The following is a 25,384-nucleotide window of genomic DNA, read 5'->3' as shown; positions in this document are numbered from 1 at the left end:
CCTTCATTTGAGGCTTTTGGAATTGGAGAATTTATTGAATTTAGGTATGGCTCTCGTCCCTTCTAGAGAACTAACCAAGACCCTGTGGAGGCAAAAGGAGACTTCTTTGGCTCCGTGAATACACTAGCTATGCGGTGGTCTACTTAGTTTGAGTGTGTGGTTCGTATTCAAAGTGTTCCAAGCCGCAGTTCACTCGAAGGTCATCGTGGATACGTCTGCACTTGAAAATCAAGGCTGGAAAGGACTGCATGGTGGGTCCGAACGGTATGTTTTGCACTGAAGGCATTTTTTGTATGAATTGTTGAAAGTGTCTACTTGTTCGAAATGCAAAAGACATGGTCGTAGATCCTTGGCCCACAACACCCCACTAAATAAACTATGACCTGTCGTGAAATTATGTGAAATTGATCAACACAATCATCCACAAATTATCCTATGCCAAAGTACTGCAAATGCAAATAATGGCATCCCTTTACCTAGGTCATGTTTGTAGGGCCTTATGCCACATCTTTGCATGATTTCCTCATGCAAATCGTGTGCCTAGCTTCGAAAACACATTGCGCTAAGTGCCGAATACATACCTGTGAATCAGAACAACAGCACTCACTCTTGCTTTCATGAGTGGTAATGGTCAGCTGAAAGGAAACTTCTATCCATCAACTCATAAGTAAAGTAATGACTAATCTCCTTGCTGCGCATGTGGTTCCTTCGTATTTACATGTACCGTAAAGTACCGCCAGAGCGCCCCACCATCTCGTCCTTTCGGGGTCGTATTGTGGGGTGGTCTCCGGTCTGTAGGTTATACGACACGAACTTTGTACACATATTGCACGTTCTGCAGACAATCTGTGCCTTCGAGCGGACACGAGCTCCACACAAAAACCTGCTTAGTGTGACCTTAGTACACTAAGTTGCTCACACCGTACGAACTTCGTTGCACTCTGCCATACGATTTTCCTTTCCCTGGCTGTATTATATAAATCTGTCGCAGCAAAATCAAGGTGGGGCGCTCTCGCGGTACTTTACGGTATGTGCGCCTCTCTGTGTTCGGTGAATGATTTTGAATATTTGCGCACGACTTCAGGATAGTGCACATTGTATGCATGTACCTGCATATGTAATCCTTTCATGATTTAAAAATTAGGAGCCGTGCTTCTCATCACCGTGGACAAGTAAATGTCGGCCAGTTACGTAGCGTTTGGAGATTTGCACAAGTACAGTTGCGTGTCGATTATGCGGCAACCGCGGAATAAAATGAATATTCTGGACGACTGAAGCTACAAAGCCATCTTGTGTTAACTTAAAGGGGAAGTTAAGGCAAAAATTATAATTTCACCAGTTGTAGTCTTCGGGGTGCTGAGTCGAATGGTCTTGGTCCGAGGAAGCTGAGACGCTCCCTTCCTACTTGAATCCCAATCGAACTCGCGCACTTCCACCGAAACTGGGTGACTGCGCCCTACTAGATGGGGATTTGTATGCAAAATGTCACTAAAAGCGCCATTTCGTTCTTATAAAAGCACGGATGACCGCGATTGGCCCATATGTTGTAGTCTTTGGGACGCTGAGTCGACTGGTTTTGGTCCGAAAAGGCTGCGATGCAGCGTTCCTCCTTTATTCCCAATCGAACATGGTTGAACAAGCGGTCACGTGGTCCTGGGTGCCCAAATCACCTGGTCACCACGCCAGCAGGTGACAACTTTCACACCAAGGTTCAACTCGGGTTCAACTCGAGTGACAGGACTGCACCCAAAAAAGGTCAAACAGGCTAGTAAGTTGTACCCTGCAGGCACGGTGACCAGGTGACTGGTGTACGCAGGAGCACGTGACCGCTTCTTCAACCATGTTCGATTGGGAATAAAGGAGGAACGCCGCATCGCAGCCTTTTCAGACAAAAACCAGTCGACTCAGCGTCCAAAAGACTACAACACATGGGCCAATCGCGGTCATCCATGCTTTTATAAGACCGAAATGGCGCTTTTAGTGACATTTTGCATACAAATCCCCATCTAGTAGGGCGCAGTCACCCAGTTTCGGTGGAAGTGCGCGAGTTCGATTGGGATTCAAGTAGGAAGGGAGCGTCTCAGCTTCCTCGGACCACGACCATTCGACTCAGCACCCCGAAGACTACAACTGGTGAAATTTTAATTTTTGCCTTAACTTCCCCTTTAACAGATCAAAAAGACAGTACTTCGAAGTACCTGTATTTATCACTAGTATTACCCTGAGACAGTTGTGCTCATCTCTAGAGACTGGCTTGTATTTAACTCTACGTAATGGCAACTTTCATGATACTGACTGTCTACATTTACTTGAAGTAGGACTATAAATACTAAAGATAAGGTCTATAAGCTGTCAGTGCGGTGCTGTTGGATACCCGACATGCCATGTGACTGACCGCCAGATACTAGTAAACGACATGCGATTGTACCGGTCACAGTGTAGCTGGGTTTTCACGAAAATTTGAAACTTATACGATTGTGAGAAAAGTTCAGAAACCACACTTACACATACACACACACGCACGCGCACACACACACACACACACACACACACACACACACACACACACATGCGCGCACGCGCGCGTGTGCACACACACACACCTGTCCTGTTCTGTTGAGCCACTACCACAACTTAGCACAAGGATCGCACCGGCCCCAAAGGGGCAGTAGAGCGAAAGTGAGAGGTGTTGGCTTCGAGTTCACCTATCTCTACGATGAACGCAACCTCGATCGAAAGTCATGCCAAACGGATTTATCTACCACGCGCGCGCGCGTGCGCGTATACAAAACGGAGGAAGGATTACTTACTCTCCCTGTATGATGTTTCTGTTGTATTCGTGAACAATGTCATTGATGTTTTTCCATGCATGTTTTTGAATATGCGAGCATAACTTCCAACATCAAGCACATTCTTGCTTCTCATCAGCATATACAAGTTTATGTGGGGCAGTTATGTAGTGTTTGTTTTACCGGCTGCGTTTGTTGGTGCTTGCAGGTCATTGGCATGCTGTCTGTTTCACAGAAGCTCGTGTAACAGGTTCACCGTACAGCTATGAATGTAATGTAGCGTGTCGAAGCCACTTCGGTATGACGTGATGCCTAATTTCCTAGTTGTACCAAAATTGCGAGTATGCAAGTGATCGTCAAGCCTGTCCCCTGTACAGTAGCCGTCTTGCCTTGTTACGCCTGGTTCTGACTCTGCGTTCTCGTATACTCCATGCAATGTTACAAGGAATACTGCTCCCTTCTCAAGCAATTCATTGGCAACAAAACGCTCGGCTATGCCCTGTAACTTTGCTGTGCGGTTTGTGCTTTGTCAATGTTGTGTACCAGTTCATGATCTGTGCTTGCTGTTCTGTTTGTTTTCTCTCGCACAATTGAGGCACTGTAGCACTCCGCTGTAGCACAGTGTACAGTGTCGATCATCCTGCCCAGGCTCTGATTTCACGTACCACAGTACGGTTTCTCTTGTTGCTCACTGTAATGTGCATGATACAAGCTCCTTGGTACTCCATCATCACCTGGTGCTGTTGCTGCCATTGTTGGACCCTGCTGATATCCTTCTCGCAATGCCCGAACGTTGTTCCAACAAATGCACAACTCGCTCTTAGTTGTCACATTCGGTTTGGTCTCGTTCCAGTCTTTCGAATTGAGTGAGTGCGTAAACTTGTATGAAGTGGTGAAGCAAAAGCCGTGCGCCGGCAAACATTCAATGTCCGGGTGTAATGACGCACCAAGGTCCCGGGACTTGCGTCCAATTCCTGAGTGATTTTTGTGTGCCTAGCCTCTAGGTATCATACCATATTTGTTTGGTTCAACCGTTTTGGATGCCCACTGCAATACCATTCACTGTGTTATGTGTGTATGTTATCCAAGAAATCTCCCATATTTTTGGGTGGACAAACCTCGCCATAAGTCAGTAACCTGGCATTTTGCACTAACAGAACTCCTAGGATATCAGCGCCGTCTCAGTACCTGGGGACAGTTGTAAAGAAAAAGAAAAAATATCCTTGGCCCACAATGCCCCACTAAATAATCCGAAGGGTGTCGCGAAGACTACAATTTCCTTACCTTTCTTTCGTGGACGAAAAAAGACACTTCGCTTCGTCCGTTGCGCATGAAACGAAACATGAGGGTAGTGTTTATCAATTAGAATAGGTATCATGCACGAAGGAATGGCGAAAAGGTACTATGCTCGAGCGCTGGTCGTCGTCTTGTTTGTCAATTTTGAGTCCCATTGAGAATTTTCTTCTCCAGACCTCTCAAATTTCCCGCGGTTGCAAATAAAAGTGCAACTTCTAGACGACTTTTTTGAATTTGGCGCACGGACTGGATATAGATAGTTTTAATAGCAAGGTATGTAGAGTATTTGTGTAGTAATCGGCGCCGCAAGACATCGCAAGACATCGGCGCGGTCCGTTGCGCATACGGTTCGAGTACCAAATCTACTACAAATTAGTACGGAATGTGCCCAAATCATGGCAAATGCTACGACAGGTTTGCCAATGGAAACTTGAATTCTTTGTTTCGTCAGTAGTTCAAGGTCTTTCGGTGATGGCCACTCGGTGCTACCTTTTACTGGAGATCATGAAACTACTTCTACACATTTTATTGCAGTCTAGTAAGCGATTGTGTCGAAATTATGCTTGCAAACGTTGATGAAGTCACAAGAACTTGCCAATGTATCCCTCATATTTTTTTATTCGTTTCAATTGTATTTAATTTGTCTCATAAGTTGCACAATATGCCGGCTGCCGGGAGCCAGACTTTGTCAAAATATCAAACCAATACTTGTCCTATATTTTCCTAAATTGAAGCATTGTGCAACTTATGAGACAAATACAATTGAAACAAATAAAAAAATACGTAATTAAGTTAGTTAAAGAGGCTAGCCAGTACGGCAGTAGTTATAACGTCGCGGACTCACGGCACAGCGCTGCACTTGCAGTGAAGGCGTACAACGGGGACAAGACGAGCAAGTGTGTACACAACGAGGACGGAAAAAAAGACACGTCGACGCGACGGTGCAGCCGCATGTACGCAGGATTCAAAAACAGCGCGCGCAGCTCAGCAGCATGTACAACAAAGAGACAACAAAGAGACACGATTACAAAAGCAGCATGCAGCATGTACGACAAAGAGCTACACGTGCAACCGGATTGTACAACAAAGAGACACAAACATGTGCATGCATCATGTTGTTGAAGTGCAGTGCCATATTTAAATCAACACGTTTGCCATCGCATAATCATGACGTGCGGGATCCGAAATTTGTGCACGTTGCGACTTTGTGGGTGGATATTGATGGTCATACCGGTATTGCCAAAGAAATGCAGGCTACAAATACTACTGTTTCCTCTCGTTGTGGCCAAGTGGGTAGGCTGTGTAGACTTTAGAGTTGGCTAATGTTTTGCTGCGAAGGTGATAAACCGCAGAACTCGCAAAGAAGTCTCTCTCAAATCCAACTCGCTGTTCAGTCAACAAAGTTGAAACTACTTGTAGTGGAGTCGAAAGCCCTTCTATGTTCTCCAGTTTATCCGGCTCTCGCTAGTTCGTGCAGCTGTAAATAGTTCTTTGCAGAATGCTGTGCTACAGGCCACTGCTCGTTGCTTTAGCCTCACTCGCCCTATTCCACGTGTCCGTATGTATAGCATCCAACACATCCAGGACACCGCGCGGTCAGTATTGTAAGTACACGTTCATGTTTCAAGTACTAGTGAGGGTATATCCCCCAGAGTGTGCAACTCTGTGTGGGTTTGCTAGTATTATGGGGTCTGCCCCAGAGACTCGCATCGCGAGGTGTACTTCACGTTGTACGTTCCCAGCCTACTACTTTGTGCTAATGAACATTGGAGTAGTGAAAATAGGACTTTCTGAAAGAAAATCCACTCAGCTTATGCGAGTCTTCAACATATTGGAGATACTATGTAGGGAGGTTCTGCAAAACGAAAATGCGTACAAACTTTCGCTCTACGTCATGAAGTGAGAAACTTTGCACGAACTTTCGCAACTAATTACTTTGGACGCGAAACTTGCAGGGAACGCGAAATGAACTTTCGTGGAAAATTTCGTGAGATCGGGTCATGGCGTACGTGCAACCTACGAAAATGTGCAGAACACAAAGTTTGCGCGAAAATTCGTACACGTTTTCGCAAGGCCTGTCGCGAAACTTCGTTCGAATTTTCGTTTTGCAGAACCTCTCTAGTCTGCTCTACGCTATGGTACTGTGATGCAAAGAATCCCTTGATCTCTCCTCGCCCTCCCGTAACATATGAGAAACCTAGTACCTGTTCTGCTCTACGTTCACACAAAGAGATCACGTGTCATGTGCACAGGAAACCCCCACCTTCCCGTTCCAAATTTGGTAGTATTCTCCCTAATTTGAAGGATACGCGGCATATCCGTACGCATTTTCGCAACCTACGAAAATGTGCAGAACACAAAGTTTGCGCGAAAATTCGTACACGTTTTCGCAAGGCCTGTCGCGAAACTTCGTTCGAATTTTCGTTTTGCAGAACCTCTCTAGTCTGCTCTACACTATGGTACTGTGATGCAAAGAATCCCTTGATCTCTCCTCGCCCTCCCGTAACATATGAGAAACCTAGTACCTGTTCTGCTCTACGTTCACACAAAGAGATCACGTGTCATGTGCACAGGAACCCCCCCCCTTCCCGTTCCAAATTTGGTAGTATTCTCCCTAATTTGAAGGATACGCGGCATATCCGTACGCATTTTCTTTTTGTGTGGCCCAACGTAGAGAACCTCATCTCTGCTTAGAAATCTGCACCCAAAACACGTGAAGCCGTAGATCCTAACCAGACAGTCATGTTCTCTACGTAATTTCTCTATGTTTCACGTTGAGCAGAGCCTCACTGATCCTGGATTATCACATGGTTCAGTACAGAATCACTGATCCAGCCAATCAGCAGTCGTGCTGAGCGGCATGATACCGTATTTGCCGGAGTAAAACGCGCACCTGAGTATAATGCCCCCCCCCCCCTCTTGTTTTTGAGCAACGTTTTGGCAATTCAAGGTACTCTACTTTCAGAAATTTTAGGTGCTCAATATTTTCGGTATGAGGGCAAAAGGCCAGGTTAGGTGAACAGAAATTTTAGGTACAGAGAAGAAGTTCCCTATTGGATGTGTGTAAATGTTTGTTCTGTGTACAGGTCGTCCCTCGTTAATACATAATCTCTGGGACTTGACAAATGTTATGTATTAACGGGGTTTATGTACTAAACGAAAGTGTACATAACTTGCTTGTATACCAGAATTTTTCACTTTTTTCAACTTTTCTGAGTGTTTCTTGCTGCCATGACTAGGGAGCGAGATATTCTTGATTCCCTCGATATAACATAAAAATTATGTTATAACGGTCACAGTCAGCGAAGATTCTACAGTTTACATGATACATGCCCGGCCCAGCCACGCCTGTACAGTCACTCGAAAAAAACAGAGCTTTGTCGGTTTGTGATGTGCGCTCTGATTTCTGAGCTAATTGCGTCGTCCACAAGTAGAAACTAGAACACGACGTGCCTCCTCTGGAAGGCCAAAAGACCATCAAATTATGTACTATTGAGGTAGGTGGCATGCGGGTACGGAGAAATGTTATGTACTAACGGGGCCGGGGTTTATGTACTAACGAATTATGTAGTAACCGACAAAATTTGTATGGCAGTGACCACATTTCGTCCGGGACTTGAGATTTCTTATGTACTAACGGGGTTTATGTACTAACCGGACTCGTACTAACGGGGGACGACCTGTATTGATATTTTAGGTATGAAACAGACGCACCGAAAGTACCGAAAATAAAAGTACACCGAAAATTTGTGAAATTACAGTATACCCCGAGTATTATGGGCAGCCTAGATTTGAGAGCATTACCGATCACATAGACAGTACTATAGTGCGACCATTGTACCTTTGTAAAATGCACGTTCTACCGGTGGGGTCTCGTACACATCATGCATCAGAAGTGTAGCTGACAGCAGACACTAGAAATACACACATCATTTTGGCTTGCACCGGATAGAGGTGGCAAACTTCGCAACTGTTTGATGCATTGCACTACTTGGAATTGCATTTCAAAATGCACATCACATATTACTGCGCATGCGCGCGCGCGCGCGCGTGTGTGTGTGTGTGTGTGTATGTATGCGCGCACACTGTTGGGTTTTGTGCAGATCACTTGCCGGAAGTAGAGGGCTATGACGGTTGGTACAACAATCCATCCCATCCTGAATGGGGGAGTGCAGGTAGGCAAGCTGTTCACAACTGCTCATACTACTCATACTGGATTCACTCATACACAACATGAATAATAATAAAAGTAAATTATCGTGGCCGTTCCCGAAGGGAACTCACGACTGCCGCTAACACCCGGTAAACCGGTTGTGAGAATAGAAAGATCACCTTTGACCATTACAATGGAAGAATGTGGAGCTCGAAGTGCCGCGGTGAAGCGAATGGCAAAATTAAGGCGAAAGCGGTCGGTGCATCGGCAGGTTGGTGCAGCATGGTGCAATGCTACCGTACAGTGCATGCAAAGAGCAGATTTCGTAAACTAATTACGCTTTAAAAGGCAAGATGGCAGTTTTAGAGCCGTGTCGCTAAAATATTCGGATTCAGGCACAAAAGCGCATGCGTTAGTGGCAGACTAGATGCGTGCAAGTCAGTTCAATATTGGAGTGTCTGTCCCTCCAGGAATCCGTGATTCCGCGGCCGCGGTAAAATCCGCGGAATTCCACGGAATTCATGTTTTTTTAATATCCCGCGGAATTCACAGTTTTCACCGCAGAATCGTGAAAAATCACGGTTTGGGGGCGATGCGAGCACGCGCTTCATATTCATGCACATGCATAGTGCAGTGTCCTGTCGCTATTTTGTTGCATTCAAAGTCGAGGGAGTTTTCTTCGTTACTGTATTGAGCCTATAGTGTGTTTTCGACCACTAAATTTTTTATTGATACTTGTACTTGTACATAGCGTATAGCCATGTCTTTTCGCCGGTGCAGCGCCGCAGAAATACCGCAGTATTGCCGCAGAATTCACGCTATCCGCCGCATAATGTAGCAATTTGTGCCGCAGAATTCTGCGCAGAATTTCAACTTTCTGTCCGCGGATTCCTGGAGGGACAGGAATGTGTTGTGGTGCGGGATGCGGAATAGTCCTGAGAGGAAGGTCCACAACCCGCTAGCTGTGAAGTAGAACTGGGTAGATAACACGCGGCTCTGGTAAACGTAGCCCAGGGCAAACACCAAACACAAGTAGAACAGAAAATGCACAAAAAAACATGCGATGCCCTCTGCGATGCCCTCTGCTATACTCGACACTGAGGAAACTACTGAGCTGGAAGTGTACTGAGAGCAGAGTGGCCAAGGATAAGGGAAAGAAGTTAGGGAAGGGATTATTTCTCTCACTTACGATGGGCCGGTGGGACAATTATAAGTAGTAATTTACACACGGCACAGAGCACCACACGGCACAGAGCACCACACGGCACAGAGCACCAAGCATCGTTCGTTGTAACTAATAGTTTCATGCCCATAGGCAATCATCAGACAACTGAACAACTAAACGATGCTTGGTGCTCTGTGCCATGTGTAAGTTAGTTCTATTCGAACTGTTCGGAACAAATATTGAGCACTCTACCGAGCCGGAGGACTCTCATTTGTAAGTAGTAATTTATAACCCCAACCGGAGAGGGCAAGGGGGCATGCTGAAAAATGGTATTTGGACGGCTCAATAATGGGAAGTTTGGAAGTTGTGCAAATAATTCCAAGTCTGAATGAACAAAAAAAGTTTTAAAAAAACACAGTGGATACTTGGTCAGCTGTGGCATGAAATGTTTATAGAGATGGAAAGGGTAGGGAGGAGGGATCTACTTTATGGCGAAAAGACGGGGGAAAGAGTGTCAAGGTCTGTGCAACAGTTGTCTGACTCGCCACCTGCGGTCACAAGGGCAGCAAAAGTAGAATCTTTCGTAAAAAGAAAAAGAAAAAAGTAAGTGAAAAGGCGACGAGGAGACAATAACTTTATTAATGCGATTAATAGTATAAGTGAAGCGGACATTACAAAATGATGAATGAGAATACATGTATCTAAAATGGTTGTTCCTAATCGATTTTCTTGAGACTATCATCAGGGAAAATCGTCTCACAATAGAGGCTATACGGAGAAACAAACTACTTATAGGTTAATGGATAGTGGGAAGTATACAAGGTGAGGTGTGAAAAAAAACTAAAGTGGGAGAGAAGACGAAAGAAATTAGAAGAAAAGATGTGAGAGTGTTCTGACGGTGTGAGCTACTACAAAAGGTGAGTGAAATGAAGGCGTAGAAGCAGGTGAATGTGATAGAGTGAGGAACTGTGAGGTGTAGGTGTATGCGAATGAATACGTGTGTGAATGCTAGGTGAAGAGTCTCAGTTTTGTGACATTTTCTTTCTGAATGCATAGATTAGGATTGTGTTTACGGATGAAAACAGCTTCTAATACCTTAAGTTCACGAAACCTACGAGCACGACACAAAACAGTGAAGCATGAATCGTCATACACTGAGCGGCATTAGCTACTAGACAAGAGGTGTTTCTTAATGGCTGACCCTTTCGTTGTGGTCTCACCTTCAGTCCGGTCATCTTCATCTTGGTTGTCCAACTCACTCTCTTCATCACTGCTCTCACCTTCCTCATCCTCCTCCGCTTCCATCCCGTCCTCTGCACCCAACGACAATCCCACGCTACTGCTCGCTGCCAGTCCATGTCCGGTTGTAGATGCTATTACCAGCGCACGAGTCATGCTCCTAGTTACTGGTCTCCGTACCTGTGTTTGGCCATTTCCTTCAGTCTCACGTACCTGTGTACTTGTAGTCCGTTCAACCGGTACTGTGTGGTTCTGTTGTAATTGTGCAACTGGCACCTGTTTGCGGGGACGGCCTCGTCCAGGTCGCTGGGCTTTGGCTCCATCTGACAATAGGTACAATGGTACATGTTTTTTTTCACACCTCACCTTGTATACTTCCCACTATCCATTAACCTATAAGTAGTTTGTTTCTCCGTATAGCCTCTATTGTGAGACGATTTTCCCTGATGATAGTCTCAAGAAAATCGATTAGGAACAACCATTTTAGATACATGTATTCTCATTCATCATTTTGTAATGTCCGCTTCACTTATACTATTAATCGCATTAAAAAAGTAAGTATCGTGTCCGTTTCCGAGGGAACACATGACGGCCGCGAACACCCGCTAACACAACCGGTAACGGCCGGGTAACACAACCGGTAACGGCCGGGTAACGCAACCGGTAACGGCCGGGTAACACAACCGGTAACACCCGCCCGGAAAATGCAGCGGCAGGTGCAGTGCCTAACGGTGTCTTCAGTACTTTTCACCAAGGTGAGCCAATTTCACGCACTGTACTAACTTATAATTATTACAGGTTGAATTCCGCTTTCCAGTACATCAACAGTTGTGTGTGTGTGTGTGTGTGTGTGTGTGTGTGTGTGTGTACGTGAAGATTCAACCGGTACTGCACAAAAGAGTTGGCTTACTTTGGGTAAAAGTACGAGAGATGCTCTCCCAAAGTGGCCAAAATCACCAACGTCCTAGTTCATAGCTCACCTTTCCTGAGTACTGGGCCACCTTCTCTTGTTTTGTGCCATATGTCTTCTACAGACTCACCACTTTCCCGCCGTATTTGGCCGGCTTATTCCGATGGCACGTATCAACCCAATGGTCAAGGCCGTCCCAACCCTCATGATGTTGCAACAGCATGCTTGCAAGGACCAAAGGGATTGAAGTCTTACCGAAACCGAACAGCTCTTCTCACTTTCTATGGTCAGTATGGCGTTTGTTGTCATGGTGTTCGTTGTCATGGTGTTCGTTGTCATGGCGTTTGTTGGCCTGTATGTATAGGCGGGAATGGGTGCACACGTTTTTAATGACTTGCTTATATCTTGATGTATACATGCATGTAAGGAATCATTGAAATGGATTCACTTGTGTGACCAGCAATTCAATTCTACAGACTTCTTCCTTTGAGTATTTGAATATTAATTTTGATTGTTTGTAAATGGTTGCTTAAACTTGCTTTGTTGCTCCCCTAGTACTGACTGTTGACTGTACATGTGTGATGGTGTGGCCAAAGAAATCAGACCTGTGAGGCGAAAGCAGCATCAAGGCTCATGCTGTCCCTGCGGACCTCGGATGTGTTTTTGAACCGTGCTCGATGTACTTGTGATTGAAATGGAAACCCGTCGCTACTTTAGACTAGCGGGTTGGGTTTCTCTGGCCTCGACTGTAGAGGTAGAGGTAGAGTGCAGCAAGGTATAGCAACAGGACAGAAGCACATATACGTATAGTAGTGTAAATAAAGTTACAGGAGTGCCTGACCCCAAGAGTGTGTAACTCTGATCTCCGAGCTACGGTTGCTCTGCGCGGTGCACTGCCTTCATTACCTACTGAAAAGACGATCGAGTTGCCTGGATTTGAATGTTCCTACCGTTTAGCCGCAACAATTTCATGCGCAATGCGGTACGTTCAATGACAATACCTGTACGCGATGCATCACGTACAAAACCACAGTTCATGGCTACGAATAAAATGCAGGCAGCACACGGCGCCAGACCCCATTATGCAGAGTTGCATACTCTCGCGGCTATGCACTCTTGCCTGTAGAGGAAGATGCTCTGACATGCTCTTCCTGATGATGTCATGCTACATGTACTTCGAGAAGTATTTAGTTCCTTGTGATGTCATACGACATGTATTGTGTTCCTGTGCCATGTGTGTAGGCCAGCAAATTGTTGAGGAAATTCTAGATGCACAGCGAGCAGGCTGCCCACCAGAGTACCACAACATCCCTATTCCCAAGTGCCATGCCCTCTTCGATCCTGAATGCAAAGGCAACAAGGAGGTGCCTTTCTTACGTTCTCGCTATGACAAATCCACTGGACAGTCGCCTAATAATCCAAGAAAGCAGGTAAGTTGTTGCAATCCCGCTCTGATGGCTCGAGCACTCAAGAGTGTTGTAGACCGGGGTGTACTCTTGTCTATACTGTACATGTTCGGTTAACGTAGGAGTTAACCGTTGTTAACAGTCACGTACCATTGCTTCGCTGTTGGCCTTTATAACGGGTTGCATAACCCTCCTTACGTGTGTGCACAATCTTGCTCTCTCTACATATTGCTGTGTATCATAGACCACATGCCCACGCTCTGCGCATGCGCAGATTTCCTGTGCGCACAACAGAGCTTGCTGTCTTTCCAGTTTCCTTGCCTGCAGTCAGCTTTCAAATTCTGAACTCGAAAATTCTGATTTCTGATTTCAGTTTGCCTCCGTCCTGCTTCAGAGTGTCAGTCCTAGTTCTGCCGATTGGCTGCCGTCTTTAGTATTCGCTTTCCTGGTTCTCTCTCAGCTCAGTCCCATCAGACTACGTGTCTTCAGCGGCCAGAGATTATTTGAGTATTATATTCTCACGATGGCTCGTTTCTCGACCAGACAAAAGACGCCATCGGCCAGAGTGGCAGCTCAACCTTCGGATACAGGACGTAATGTGCGTGTGCGGCGAAATCCTGTTGTCTTCAATCGCCCAGAACTCCAATACCTCCCCACTCGGATTCTGTTGTCTCCGACGTTGCGCCGTCAGTTTCGTCAGTTTCTTCTGCCGCCGCCTTGAATGTGGCCCCTGATCCCGGGGCGGCAACTCAAACTTCGGCTGCAGGCAGTAATGCGCGTGCGAGGCCAACTCCTGTTCGTCGTCAACCACCCGGGACTCCATTATCTTCCTCCGCGGCCTCTGTTGTCTCCGACGTTGCGCCGTCAGTTTCTTCTGCCGCCGCCTTGAGTGTGGCCCCTGATGTACTTGCTTCGGCTGTTTCTCAGGCCGTCGGCCATGTCCTCCAGCCCCTGATGGAGCGAGTAGAGCAGTTGGAATCTGCTGCAGCCGTCGTGCCGCCTGTCAACTCCAGCTCCGTTCATGCATTGGGCCATCCGCCGGCTGCTCGTCCGTCGCTCTCTGTACCTGATAAACTCCGCGGGCGAATTGAACGCGGCGAGTTTATTGATTTCGACGACCTCCTCCCGGACCAGCTGGGTGTGGAGCCCGATGTGGTCCAGCTAGCTGTGGGGGCTAACCGCTCTGTCCAACTTGTACAGAAGCCAACTCAGGCCCAGCGCCGCCATGTCCACGATGTAGCGTCATGGCTCGAGGCGTTTACTGTCTACACGAGAGTAATTGTCGCGGCGGCTCCAGATAGGGCAAATGATTTGCTGGCATATAAGGCCACTATTCTGGATGCAAATAACTCGTATCATGTGGACGCATGGCTAAGTTATGACAGGCGTTTCCGGCGCGCCATAGCCTCCCAACCACTGTCGTACGACTGGGCTATCATCGACTCTAATTTGTGGCAGTCGTCATTCACCAGCCGTGGTTGCCCGCCATGTTCGCGCTGTTCTCTGGTGCACCCATTGGCCCAGGCCCGGTGTCCCTTTAGACCAGGGCCTCCATCCGACGGCGCTGGGAGTGGAGGTCCGCCGCAGTCCAGCGCGCCAACCCATCTTGGGAAGCCTATCTGCCGCAACTTCAACAGGGACCAGTGCAACAACTCATTCTGCTATCGTGCCCACGTGTGCCTTCAATGCCGCGGGAAGCACCCAGAAGTCAAATGTGGCAGGGGACAGTCCGCCACCTCAGCATCTGCTCCGTAAACATTCTGTGGAGACCCCCATCAATGTTCGCCGATTAGCCGGGCTCCTTAACCGTCATTCTGATCACTCCTTCTCTCACTTTGTGTTGCATGGGTTGTGTCACGGTTTCACGATAGGCCATTCTGCTGCTATATCTGGTTGCGTTCGCAAACGCGAACTCGCCTCACTCCTGGGCCACCTCTCGTTCGCTTCCAGAGCAATTCCGGCCGCCCGTACATTCTTACGCCGCCTGTATGACCTCGACAAGGCCACATCTGAGATGTCATCTCACCGAATGCTGCACCTCTCAGCCTCAGCCAAGGGCGACCTGAGCTGGTGGCACCAGACTCTGTCAACATGGAACGGAAAGTCATTTTTCCTGCTAGAGAAGTGGATGCCCAGCGCTGACCTCCAGTCGCAACCGACGCAAGTGGCACCATTGGATTTGGAGCCTTCTTCAATGGTCGCTGGTTTAGAGGTGACTGGTCCCCGCAGCAACTGGAACTAAGCATTACCTACAAGGAGCTCTTCGCCATTGTCGTGGCCTGCGCCACATGAGGGATCGAGTGGCTGCGTGTGGAGTTTCAGTACGACAACCAAGCTGTCGTGGAGTGCCTGAAGACGGGCACGAGCCGGTCTCCTGCAGTCATGGCACTCATCCGCACCCTGTACTCAATCTGTGTGAAGCACAATTTCCTGATCCGAGCATCGCACCTGCCAGGAATTTCCAATACCATCGCTGATGCCCTGTCCCGGAACAAGATGGATGCCTTCAGGACCTTTGCTCCTACAGCTGCGGAGCGGCCTGACACCATGGTCCAGCCGATCACTGAGTAAGTGAAAAGACATTCACTTAGGATGCAGATAGCGTTCACTGTCGATCCTACTCCACAATATCAGTCTGACTTTATGCCTCTAGTACAACGCTCTTGTGCAATACATACTTACCATCTATATTGGCTGTTATCACCCGCTATCTCCTCTGGCCCTAATGGGAATGTCGGCATGGGCACTCCTCCGTAACTGGCCTCTCGCGCACTACTATTAAACTCGCATGGGTCATAAACCGCTCCTGCTCAACGCAGGCCGACCCACCAACTCGCATGGGTCACAAACCGCTCCTGCTCAGCGCAGGCCGACCCACTTGGTCATATACAGCTCCTGCCCTCGGTAGGCCGACCACACGATTCGTTAACGCGCACTCAATTGAGGCCAGCTACTCTGCCCGACATTCCCATTCTTCCAAACTCACTCTTGTGTCTTTTGGTGTGTCGCGTCCTGCACGCGTGTGTGTCTACTCTATACTCTAGCATGGGGAGTAGAATGTTAATGAGAGGTTTTGCCAGTTTCACCGACAACATAGTGAATTTACAATTTCTAGAATCAGTCTCGAAGATTCATTGTAAGGAAAAAATATCTCTCTCTTGTCTCGATGGAGAAAACTCAAAGAACCAAAAGGCAGTGAAGCAAGCCGCCAGCAAATCAAGCTACCGTACGCTTTCCAACGGCGAAAAGAGATAGTGCGGGAAAACACGAAGGTACAAGGAGAAGACTGTAAGTTCAGGTAAATGCGAGAGAGGAGTTGGTGATAATCAAGAATGGAGAAAGGAAGATCAAAAGAGAGAGAGAGAGAGATAGAGTGAGAGAGAGAGAGAGAGAGAGAGAGAGAGAGAGAGAGAGAGAGAGAGAGAGAGAGAGAGCTAGAGAACGAGGCTGTCTGGTGATCGTATGCAGTATCTCACACTCCCCCCAGTTGAGGCGATCAGAACCATGCATGCCTCAACTCATACGTGATATTGCAATCAGTGTAAGGTCACCCAGACAAACAAAGGAAAGAAAGAAACAAGGAAACTCAAATTAGACTACTGCGGTGCACAAATAACTTAAAGGAGACTTGTGCATGATCCAGTAACAAGTTTAACCTAACTCATGATGGTGTCCAGCTCCACCTACACACGGCCAGCATCAAATAGGCGGTGTCGCAACTCTTGCGCACGCCGAGCTGCTGCACGGATCGGGCGAGCGGGGCCGCCGAGGACGACTCCACACCAGCAACAGCTGGAGTAGCGGCAGACAACTGCTCTGCGCCGACATCATCAGCAGCAGTCTGGGCCCGGGAGCTAACCTCGACCGGGTAGAGACGCTGAATCGGGCGACGTAAGCGTGACGGACGACCATCATTGGTTGAGCACTTGACAGTAGCGCCGCGCACACTGCCATCACTGCTCGGCAGGAGCTCCTCAACTAGGCCGAGTCTCCACATACCTCGCTGAACGCCTTGCTCGTGGATGACAACGACGTTACCAACCCGGATGTCACTGCCACGACGAGCGTTCCCGGTGCGATGCGAGTTCCTCAGCTCCAGCAGGTACTCCGATGTCCAGCGCGACCAGAAGTGGTCAATCAGAGACTTGACGTAGACGAGGCGTTTCAATAGTGAGTCACGCTGTACTGTAGCCACCTCTGTATCTTCCGGGTCCACCATGGGCGTGGACAGTATGCGCCGACCGTACATCAGATGTGACGGCGTAAGCGGCTCATCCAGATCTTCGGTTGACACAAACGATAATGGGCGACTGTTCAAGACCGCCTCTATCTCGATGAGCACGGTCAAAAGCTCCTCGTAAGTGACTGTGGCTTGCTGCAGTATCTTCTTGAGGCAGCGCTTGGCGGACTTGACCAGCCGCTCGAAAAAGCCACCCCACCAGGGGGGCTTCTCGAGGTTGAATGACCATTTCACAGACCTGCTGTCGAGCTGAGAATCGATGGAAACAGCGCAGAAACGTCTCAGCGGAGAGATCTGGCACGAGATCCAGATGAATCGCTCGGGTAACGCCACAGGTGAACAGCGCGACGCACACCTTCTTCACAGCACTCTGCTCTTTGATGTACAGCGGACCCGCGAAATCGACGCCAGTGTAGGTGAATGGCGCGTCGATTGTCGTCCGGAATTCTGGCAGTGGCGGAGCTGCTGGAGGCACGTACGCCACGCTCTCGAGACGCTTGCAGACACGGCACGCTAGCAACAGGCTCCGGATGTACTGGCGACCACGGACGACCCAGTAGGCAGACCTCAGCTCAGTGAGTATCTCTTTCACACCATTGTGAGCGACTCGGCGGTGGCAGCGAATGACGATCAGGTCAGTGTACCGATGTGTGGTGTGCAGGATAGCGGGATGCTTCTGCTCGAACGTGAGTGCCGCTTTCTGCAGCCGACCTTTGCAGCGCAAGATGCCAGAGTCGTCGCAAAAGATTCCGAACTCTTTCTGCCAACTTGAGAACTTGGGGTCCCTGATGACCGACCGCTGCACATCCTTCAACCAGAGCGACTGCGCATACGCCATTGCCGAGTGAACTTCGGGGTCAGGCTTCTGTTGCAAGCGACTGACAAGCTTCAGCACTAGAACCGTGACTCGTAGTAGCTTGTCGACGTCGCTGAAGCGGCTGATGTCGACAATCTGCCCGATGTCGACCTCCGGTGCCTTTGACCCGGTGAGCAGGGCAGCTGTCGGCTGGCCCTTCTTCAGTTCGGACATCGCTTCTACTGCTCGTGTAGGAGGAGGACTAGCTCCGTCGGGGTTGCACTTCGCAGTGGCGAGCCACGACGGTCCAGAGTACCAGATGGTCTGCTCCAGCTGGTTCGGCTTCACTCCCCGTGACGGCAGATCTGCAGGGTTGGAGTCAGTTGGGCAGTACTGCCAAGCTGATGACGGGACAAGACGTCGGATGGATTGCGCACGGTTCTCCACGAACTGCTTCCACTCGTGCTGCTCTCCGATAATCCAACTTAGCGCGACTTGCGAATCCGTCCAACAGCGGACCTCCTCGATGTTAACTGCGCCAGTCAATGCCGATAGCACCGACGACACGAGTCGGGCCAGGACTAGCGCCGCCATGAGCTCCAAGCGCGGGATGGATTGTTTAGCGACGGGTGTAACTCGGCTGCGTGCTGCAACTAGCTGGACTTGCGTGTCTCCTTTCCCGTGGCTGACCAGGTACACTACTGCTGCGAACGCCTTGACGGATGCATCGCAGAATCCATGAAGCGACACTGTTGCTTGGGAACTGGCGCCATGGAAATACCACCGGGGAAGGCTGACTGGCTCCATAGTGGCGAGACCAGTGACGAGCGTACGCCAAGTTGCCAGCTGCTCTCCCACTAGCGGCTGGTCCCATTCCAGTTTGGCTTTGCACAGTTCCTGGATAAACATCTTGAGTGCCACCGTCACTGGCGTGATGAAGCCGAGTGGGTCGAATATCCGGGATGATGCTGACAGTGCTTGGCGCTTGGTGATGGTGTCAACAGCCACTTCGGCGAATACAGCACGGACATCTAAGACCAGCGTGTCTGCCTTGCGATTCCTTGGGAGGCCCAGGACCTCCTCGTGCTGCTGGCGAAGGCTGGCGTCGGTGTTCAGCGTGCTCTTGGCGTACGACTGCACATCTTAGGTTACTGTGGTACGGTCTGTTGCGCTGGAGCCCGCATCGCTTTCGTCGCCGTGTGCTCGAGCCATCAATTACTCTGAGTTGGAAGCAAACTTCCGCAGGTTGAAGCCTGCCTCAGCGAGACGCACCTTCGATTTTACGTAGAAGGTGTGCGCTGCTTCTTCATCGGTATCACCACCGGCGACATCGTCCACGTACATTGACTTAATGAGCTGTTCGACGTGTTGCGGATCGTCGGCAGCATACTGATCCATGTGGTGGTGTATGGTGGCATTCAGGAAGAATGGGCTGGATGACACACCGAATACCACTCTGGTGAAGCGGTATGTCAAGGTGTTGGGATGATCGCTGTTGTCAACCCATAAAAATCGCAGGACGTCTCTGTCTTCCTTGGCAATGCCGACCATCAGGAATGCCTTTTCAATGTCCGCCGTCACCGCGATCTTTTTAACCTGGAAACGCATCAGAATATCTGGAATGTGCTCCATGAGAGGAGGCCCGGTGTGGAGTCACTCATTGAGGATGGCGCGGTGCCCGCCTTGGCCGAGGCGTCATACACCACACGGACTTTCGTGGTGCTCTTGTCCTCTCGGATCACGGGATGGTGTGGCAGATAATGTGTATTGCCCGGCACATCGCTCTCGGTTGATGGCACAAGCTCCACAATCCCAAGCTCCAGCTGCTGCTTCATCACTGCGTCATACTCCTTTCGTACTTGCGGTAGCCGCCGTAGCTTCTTCAGGGTAGACTGTAGTCGGCGTTCACACAGCTGGTGGTTGTCCGGTAGCATCCGGTGCATCTCCCTCCATGGAAGATTGACCACGTACCGGCGTCCATCATGCTGGATGGTGTGCAGAAACGTCTCCATCACCTCGGGCTCGTTGGTCGTTATTCCAAGGGACTCCAAGGTCCAGAACCTTTGGACAGCATGGAGAAGCTGCTTATCCACGTCGACCTCCGAGAGGACAATGTTGCAGCTAGCATGTGAGGCTGGGTGGACCATGGTGTGGCTGGACGAGGGAGTGGCTGATGGCCCTGACAGGACCCAACCGAGCCGTGTGCCTATCGCTGTCGGCCCATCCTCATTCCGCCGCACATCACCGGTGGCAATCTTCCAGTAAAAGTCTGCACCGATGAGGACGTCAATCTGGATGGTACCTGCGCTGTCATCCGCCAGGGGTAAACCCTCGAGCGCCGCGTGCTGCTGGGCGGCTAGATGCGGATGCTGGTTGTGGACGGGTGGGCACATAGTGTTGGATACAACACAGTCCAAGTCGATCACCCCGCCGTCGATACATTGAACGCGGAGACGGACGATCTGCACACAGCTGGCAGCACTGCCCTCATGCGAACCAAACGGATTCAGGCAGATCCACTCATCCTGAAGGGTTGCTAGACCCAGCTGCTTGGTCACATCGTACGCCACGAAGGATCTCTGGCTACCGCCGTCCATAACGACTTTGACCGTGGCGGTGCGGGTCGGGTCTGCTGGGGAGCAGACTGTAGCGTTAGCCGTCTGGAGCAGCACGGCTCCACCATTGCCGACCGTGCCCACAGCTGCGGATGTGCCCGCTTCAGTCGAGAGGTCCTTGGCTGGCGACGCACGTCGATGACCGGACTTGGTGGCCGTGCCGAACGACTTGCCCTTGCCAGCAAGCGCCAGCGTGCCATCGCAGATGCTGACATGATGTCGCCGGCTGCACTTGGCGCACCTTAACGTTGACTGGCAGTTGCGGGCCATGTGATGCTGCTTGAGGCACACGAAGCAACGCCCGTCCTGTTTCACTATTTCCTTCCTTCTCGCGAGTGAAGTAATAACGGAGCACTGTGCGGCAGCGTGATCCTGAGAGCAGTAAGCACAAGGGTTGGTGGACAACACTGCTAACGCAGACGCCGTAGCTGGTCCGAACCTGGAAGGCTTGGCGGATGGCGGTGACCGTGTGCCCAGTGTTGTGTTGGCGATACTGTGCAGCGTCTCATCCGCCTCTGTGCGGAAGTCTGCTTCGCGCATCACCCACTGCTGTAGGTGGGGTACGGACTCTTCACCCCCTGTGTCACATCGCCATCTGTTATAGTTGGTCAGCAACTCCGGGCCAAATTTCTGCTGCAATTGGGTGCAGAATGTCCCTGTGGTCAATTCGCCATGTCGCCCAACATCCTGCAGGTTTATGATTGCGACTTGCAGCAAGTCAGCAAATCACTCAAACTCTGCGGCAGTGCCCCGATCCCGAATGAGCGTAAACTGCGAGAGTGTGGTCATGTGGACGGCCGTCTTACGACGGAGGCCACCGTACTTGTGCTCCAGGCGACTTATCGCGGCTGAGTACGCGGACGCTGAGTAGCCAAATGCCTCAATGCTCTTCAGCGGCGGGCCCGTGAGGCACTGGCGGAGTTGAAGGAGCTTCAACTCGGCTGATATTGGCTGCTGATCAACGCACACCATGAATGCCGTACGTCAGGTGTCGTACGCCTTCTTGTCGCCACTGAAAGTTGGGATGGTGATCTTCTTCAGATCGCGATAGACATCAGATGGTGCCGCGCCGTGTGGACTTTGACCTGAGGAACTGTCAGGTGAGGTAGGCAGTGCAGGTGGCGACAATTGCGGCGTAACGGGTAAACGCGCTGACTGCGATGACAGCGTCGGGTTTTGACTGTATGGTCGGAAGCCGCTCCGAGTCTGGTCTGGCGTCGACAATGCATACGACGGTTGCTGTGGCGCTGCGTGCGGCGGCAGCTGTGGCGCTGGGTGCGACGGGTGCTGCGTGCGACGGCTGCTGCGGCGCTGCGTGCGACGGCTGCTGCAGCGCTGCGTGCGACGGCTGCTGCGGCGCTGCGTGCGGCGGCTGCTGCGGCGCTGCGTGCGGCGGCAGCTGCAGCGGCTGCTGTGCGGAACTTGAAAACGCTGTATACAGCGGCTGCTGTGCGGAACTTAAAAACGCTGTGTACAGCGGCTGCTGCGGCGCTGCGTGCGGCGGCTGCTGTACGGAACTTGAAAATACTGTGGACAGCTGCTGCTGTGTGGCTTGTGTCGACGATTGTCGTGGCACCGAGTACGACGGCTGCTGCAGAGAACTACTGGAAAACGCTGTGTACAGAGGCTGCTGCACCTGCGTTGACGACTGCTGTGGCGCCGAGTAGGACGGCTGCTGCACAGAACTACTTGAAAACGCTGTGTACAGAGGCTGCTGCACCTGCGTTGACGACTCGTGTGGCGCCGAGTAGGACGGCTGCTGCACAGAACTACCGGTACCTGACAACGCTGTGTACAGCGGCTGCTGCCTGACCTGTGTTGACGACTGTCGTGGCGCCGAGTAGGCCGGCTGCGGCACAGAGCTCTGTGTACAGCGGCTGCTGCGGAGCCGGAGAGCTCGAAGACGCCGTGTACGATGGCTGCGGCCGAGAGTTCAAAAACTTCGTGCATGGCGGCTGCTGCGAAGCCAGAGAGTTCGAAGACGCCGTGTACGATGGCTGCGGCCGAGAGTTCAAAAACTCCGTGCATGGCGGCTGCTGCGAAGCCAGAGAGTTTGAAGACGCCGTGTACGATGGCTGCGGCCGAGAGTTCAAAAACTCCGTGCATGGCGGCTGCTGCGAAGCCAGAGAGTTCGAAGACGCCGTATACGACGGCTGCGCGTGCGGCCGAGAGTTCGAAAACTCCGTGCACGGCGGCTGCTGCGAAGCCAGAGAGTTCAAAAACTCTGCGTACGACTGCTGCGTCGGGGAGTTCGAAAACTCCGTGCAAGGCGGCTGAGCCGGCGATGTTGACCTCGGATTTGAAAGGCTCTCTGTAGCTGTGACCATCAGCCCACGTGAAGGCTTGACCTCGAGGTCATCAGTGAGCGCCGCATATGGGTCCCCGTTGACATGTATGTCGGGCGCCGGCGGACCTTGGTCAACGCCGTACTCATGGTACTCAAACGACGGGACGGCCTGGCCCTGCGTAGGTCTACTTGTACTGGACAGAGCAGCAGCTGCTGTAGGTGCACCCAAAGACACACTGTCATTCGCACTACCTGTGGTGCTACTCTGCATATGTGTAGATTCTACGTGTGTGGATTCCTGTGGCAACTGATCCTGTGCCGCTCGCACTGTCCTCGCCGCAGACACAGACTCCAAATACTCTCGTACTCGATCAGGGGGGTTGCGTGAGTACCGCACACCCGTCGCCTCGCTGGTGCATGTACTATTGTAACGGCTCATGCTAGCCAAAACTGTACTCGCACGAGTAACAGCATCCGTATACTAGTGTTCCAGTTCATCAGCATCCTTTCAGAGACCATCAAGAAACACACTGTCCTGACTGGTACTACATGCACTGGATAACTCGGTGATAATCTCCATCATGGCGTTCACGCCGTTCTCAAGTAAAACAAGATTGTACTTGATCTTGTCTTTATCTACGTCTGGTTCGTCGATGGCGACGAGTAGTCCGCGGCAAAGGTTCGTGAAGGTTGCCTTCGCCTTCGCCTTGGCGAGCTTCCGCTTCACTACGTCAGCCATCGTCTTAGAGGCTCGAAGGACCAATTTACAAGTTCTAGAATCAGTCTCGTAGATTCATTGTAAGGAAAAAATATCTCTCTCTTGTCTCGATGGAGAAAACTCAAAGAACCAAAAGGCAGTGAAGCAAGCCGCCAGCAAATCAAGCTACCGTACGCTTTCCAACGGCGAAAGGCGATAGTGCGGGAAAACACGAAGGTACAAGGAGAAGACTGTAAGCTCAGGTAAATGCGAAAGAGGAGTTGGTGATAATCAAGACTGGAGAAAGGAAGATCAAAAGAGAGAGAGATAGAGTGAGAGAGAGAGAGAGCTAGAGAACGAGGCTGTCTGGTGATCGTATGCAATATCTCACAGTGAAAGGCATCAATTTCATCATGCATTTCCATATAAGGAGCTCTCCACATATTGCATACATGTAATCTACATGGAGTTACTGGACTATCTGACTACGCTACAATGGTGACTACGCTACAATGGTGCAGAATTCCAGGGGGTTTGCCTCTGAATCTTATTTCTTTCTCTCTCTCCCCCCCCCCCCCCTCTCTTCAGCTAAATGAAGCCACCCCATGGATTGATGGTGGCCTGTTCTATGGACCAAACAAGGCCTGGGCAGATGCCCTCAGAAGCTTTACTAATGGCACTCTTGCATGTTCCGACTCGACGTGTCGTTTTCCTGCCAAAAACAAAGTGGGTCTGCCGTTTGCCAACCCGCCACCTCCGGCTGACCATGTACTGAAGTCATCGTCGCGTTTCTTCAGTAAGTGCCATCCATTTCCTCTGACTCTTAGCATGGGACTGGAATATCCAATGCTATCATTGGGAGGCATGGGTTCGAGACTTCGAATACTGAGCATTCATAATGGTAGCGTTCACGATACCGGCACCCAGCCACACCATGCATGCCTGTAGTTTGTAGATTGTGAGCTGCAAATGATGGCGATGCTTGACCAGGTTTGCGTCACATGCAGTTACAGCCATCTCTTTTTAACCTAGCACTTTACCGAAGGTTTACCTGATGATTGCGTGAGCATGAAGCTTGAAGTAGCAGCAAACAGGCCTTGATTGTCCTTGTTGTTCTGTTGTGTAACCTGGCACTATATACAGCCAACACCCTCCACCACCAACACCCTCCATCACCAGCACCCTCCACCACCAGCACCCTCCACCACCAGCACCCTCCACCACCAGCACCCTCCACCACCAGCACCCTCCACCACCAGCACCCTCCACCACCAGCACCCTCCACCACCAACACCCTCCATCACCAGCACCCTCCACCACCAGCACCCTCCACCACCAGCCATATTTTCAGCAACCATGATGTCCTCTTCATGCACATTGCAGCCGTAAATCAGATTTTGTAATCCAGCACCCTCCCTAATCAAGCAGACATCCTGTAGCACATATGCTTGTGGATTATAACGGGATCAAAGGGACCACTGTAGTTGCTTGCTCTGGCTGACCCTGGGAATGGCTTGCTCTGGCTGACCCTGGGAATGGCTTGCTCTCGCTGACCCTGGGAATGGCTTGCTCTGGCTGACCCTGGGAATGGCTTGCTCTGGCTGACCCTGGGAGTGGCTTGCTCTGGCTGACCCTGAGAATGGCTTGCTCTCGCTGACCCTGGGAATGGCTTGCTCTTGCTGACCCTGGGAATGGCTTGCTCTGGGAATGGCTCCACTTCGGATGTTATGTGGGATTGGTGCATTCACTTCCTTCATACATTCTTGGTTTTTTTTAAGCAATTCATCTTAC

General features: G+C 50.4%; 1 protein-coding gene across 1 annotated transcript in view; it reads left to right on the top strand.

Moving 5' to 3' along the window:
- Positions 1–5,320: 5,320 nt before the first annotated feature.
- Positions 5,321–25,384, top strand: part of LOC135806572 (dual oxidase 1-like) — a 45,393-nt gene continuing 25,329 nt past the window's right edge. Inside the window, exons 1-5 of the mRNA XM_065320771.1 lie at positions 5,321–5,689; positions 8,189–8,260; positions 11,677–11,838; positions 12,795–12,982; positions 24,182–24,389. Coding sequence (XP_065176843.1) covers positions 5,584–5,689; positions 8,189–8,260; positions 11,677–11,838; positions 12,795–12,982; positions 24,182–24,389 — 736 coding nt within the window. The 5' untranslated portion in view covers positions 5,321–5,583. The remainder of the gene's footprint in view (positions 5,690–8,188; positions 8,261–11,676; positions 11,839–12,794; positions 12,983–24,181; positions 24,390–25,384) is intronic.

This window comes from Sycon ciliatum, chromosome 1 (assembly GCF_964019385.1).
Source record: "Sycon ciliatum chromosome 1, ocSycCili1.1, whole genome shotgun sequence".
Classification (NCBI taxonomy): domain Eukaryota; kingdom Metazoa; phylum Porifera; class Calcarea; order Leucosolenida; family Sycettidae; genus Sycon; species Sycon ciliatum.
The sequence above is the reverse complement of the archived record's forward strand: the minus strand, read 5'-3'. Positions and strand labels throughout refer to the sequence as shown.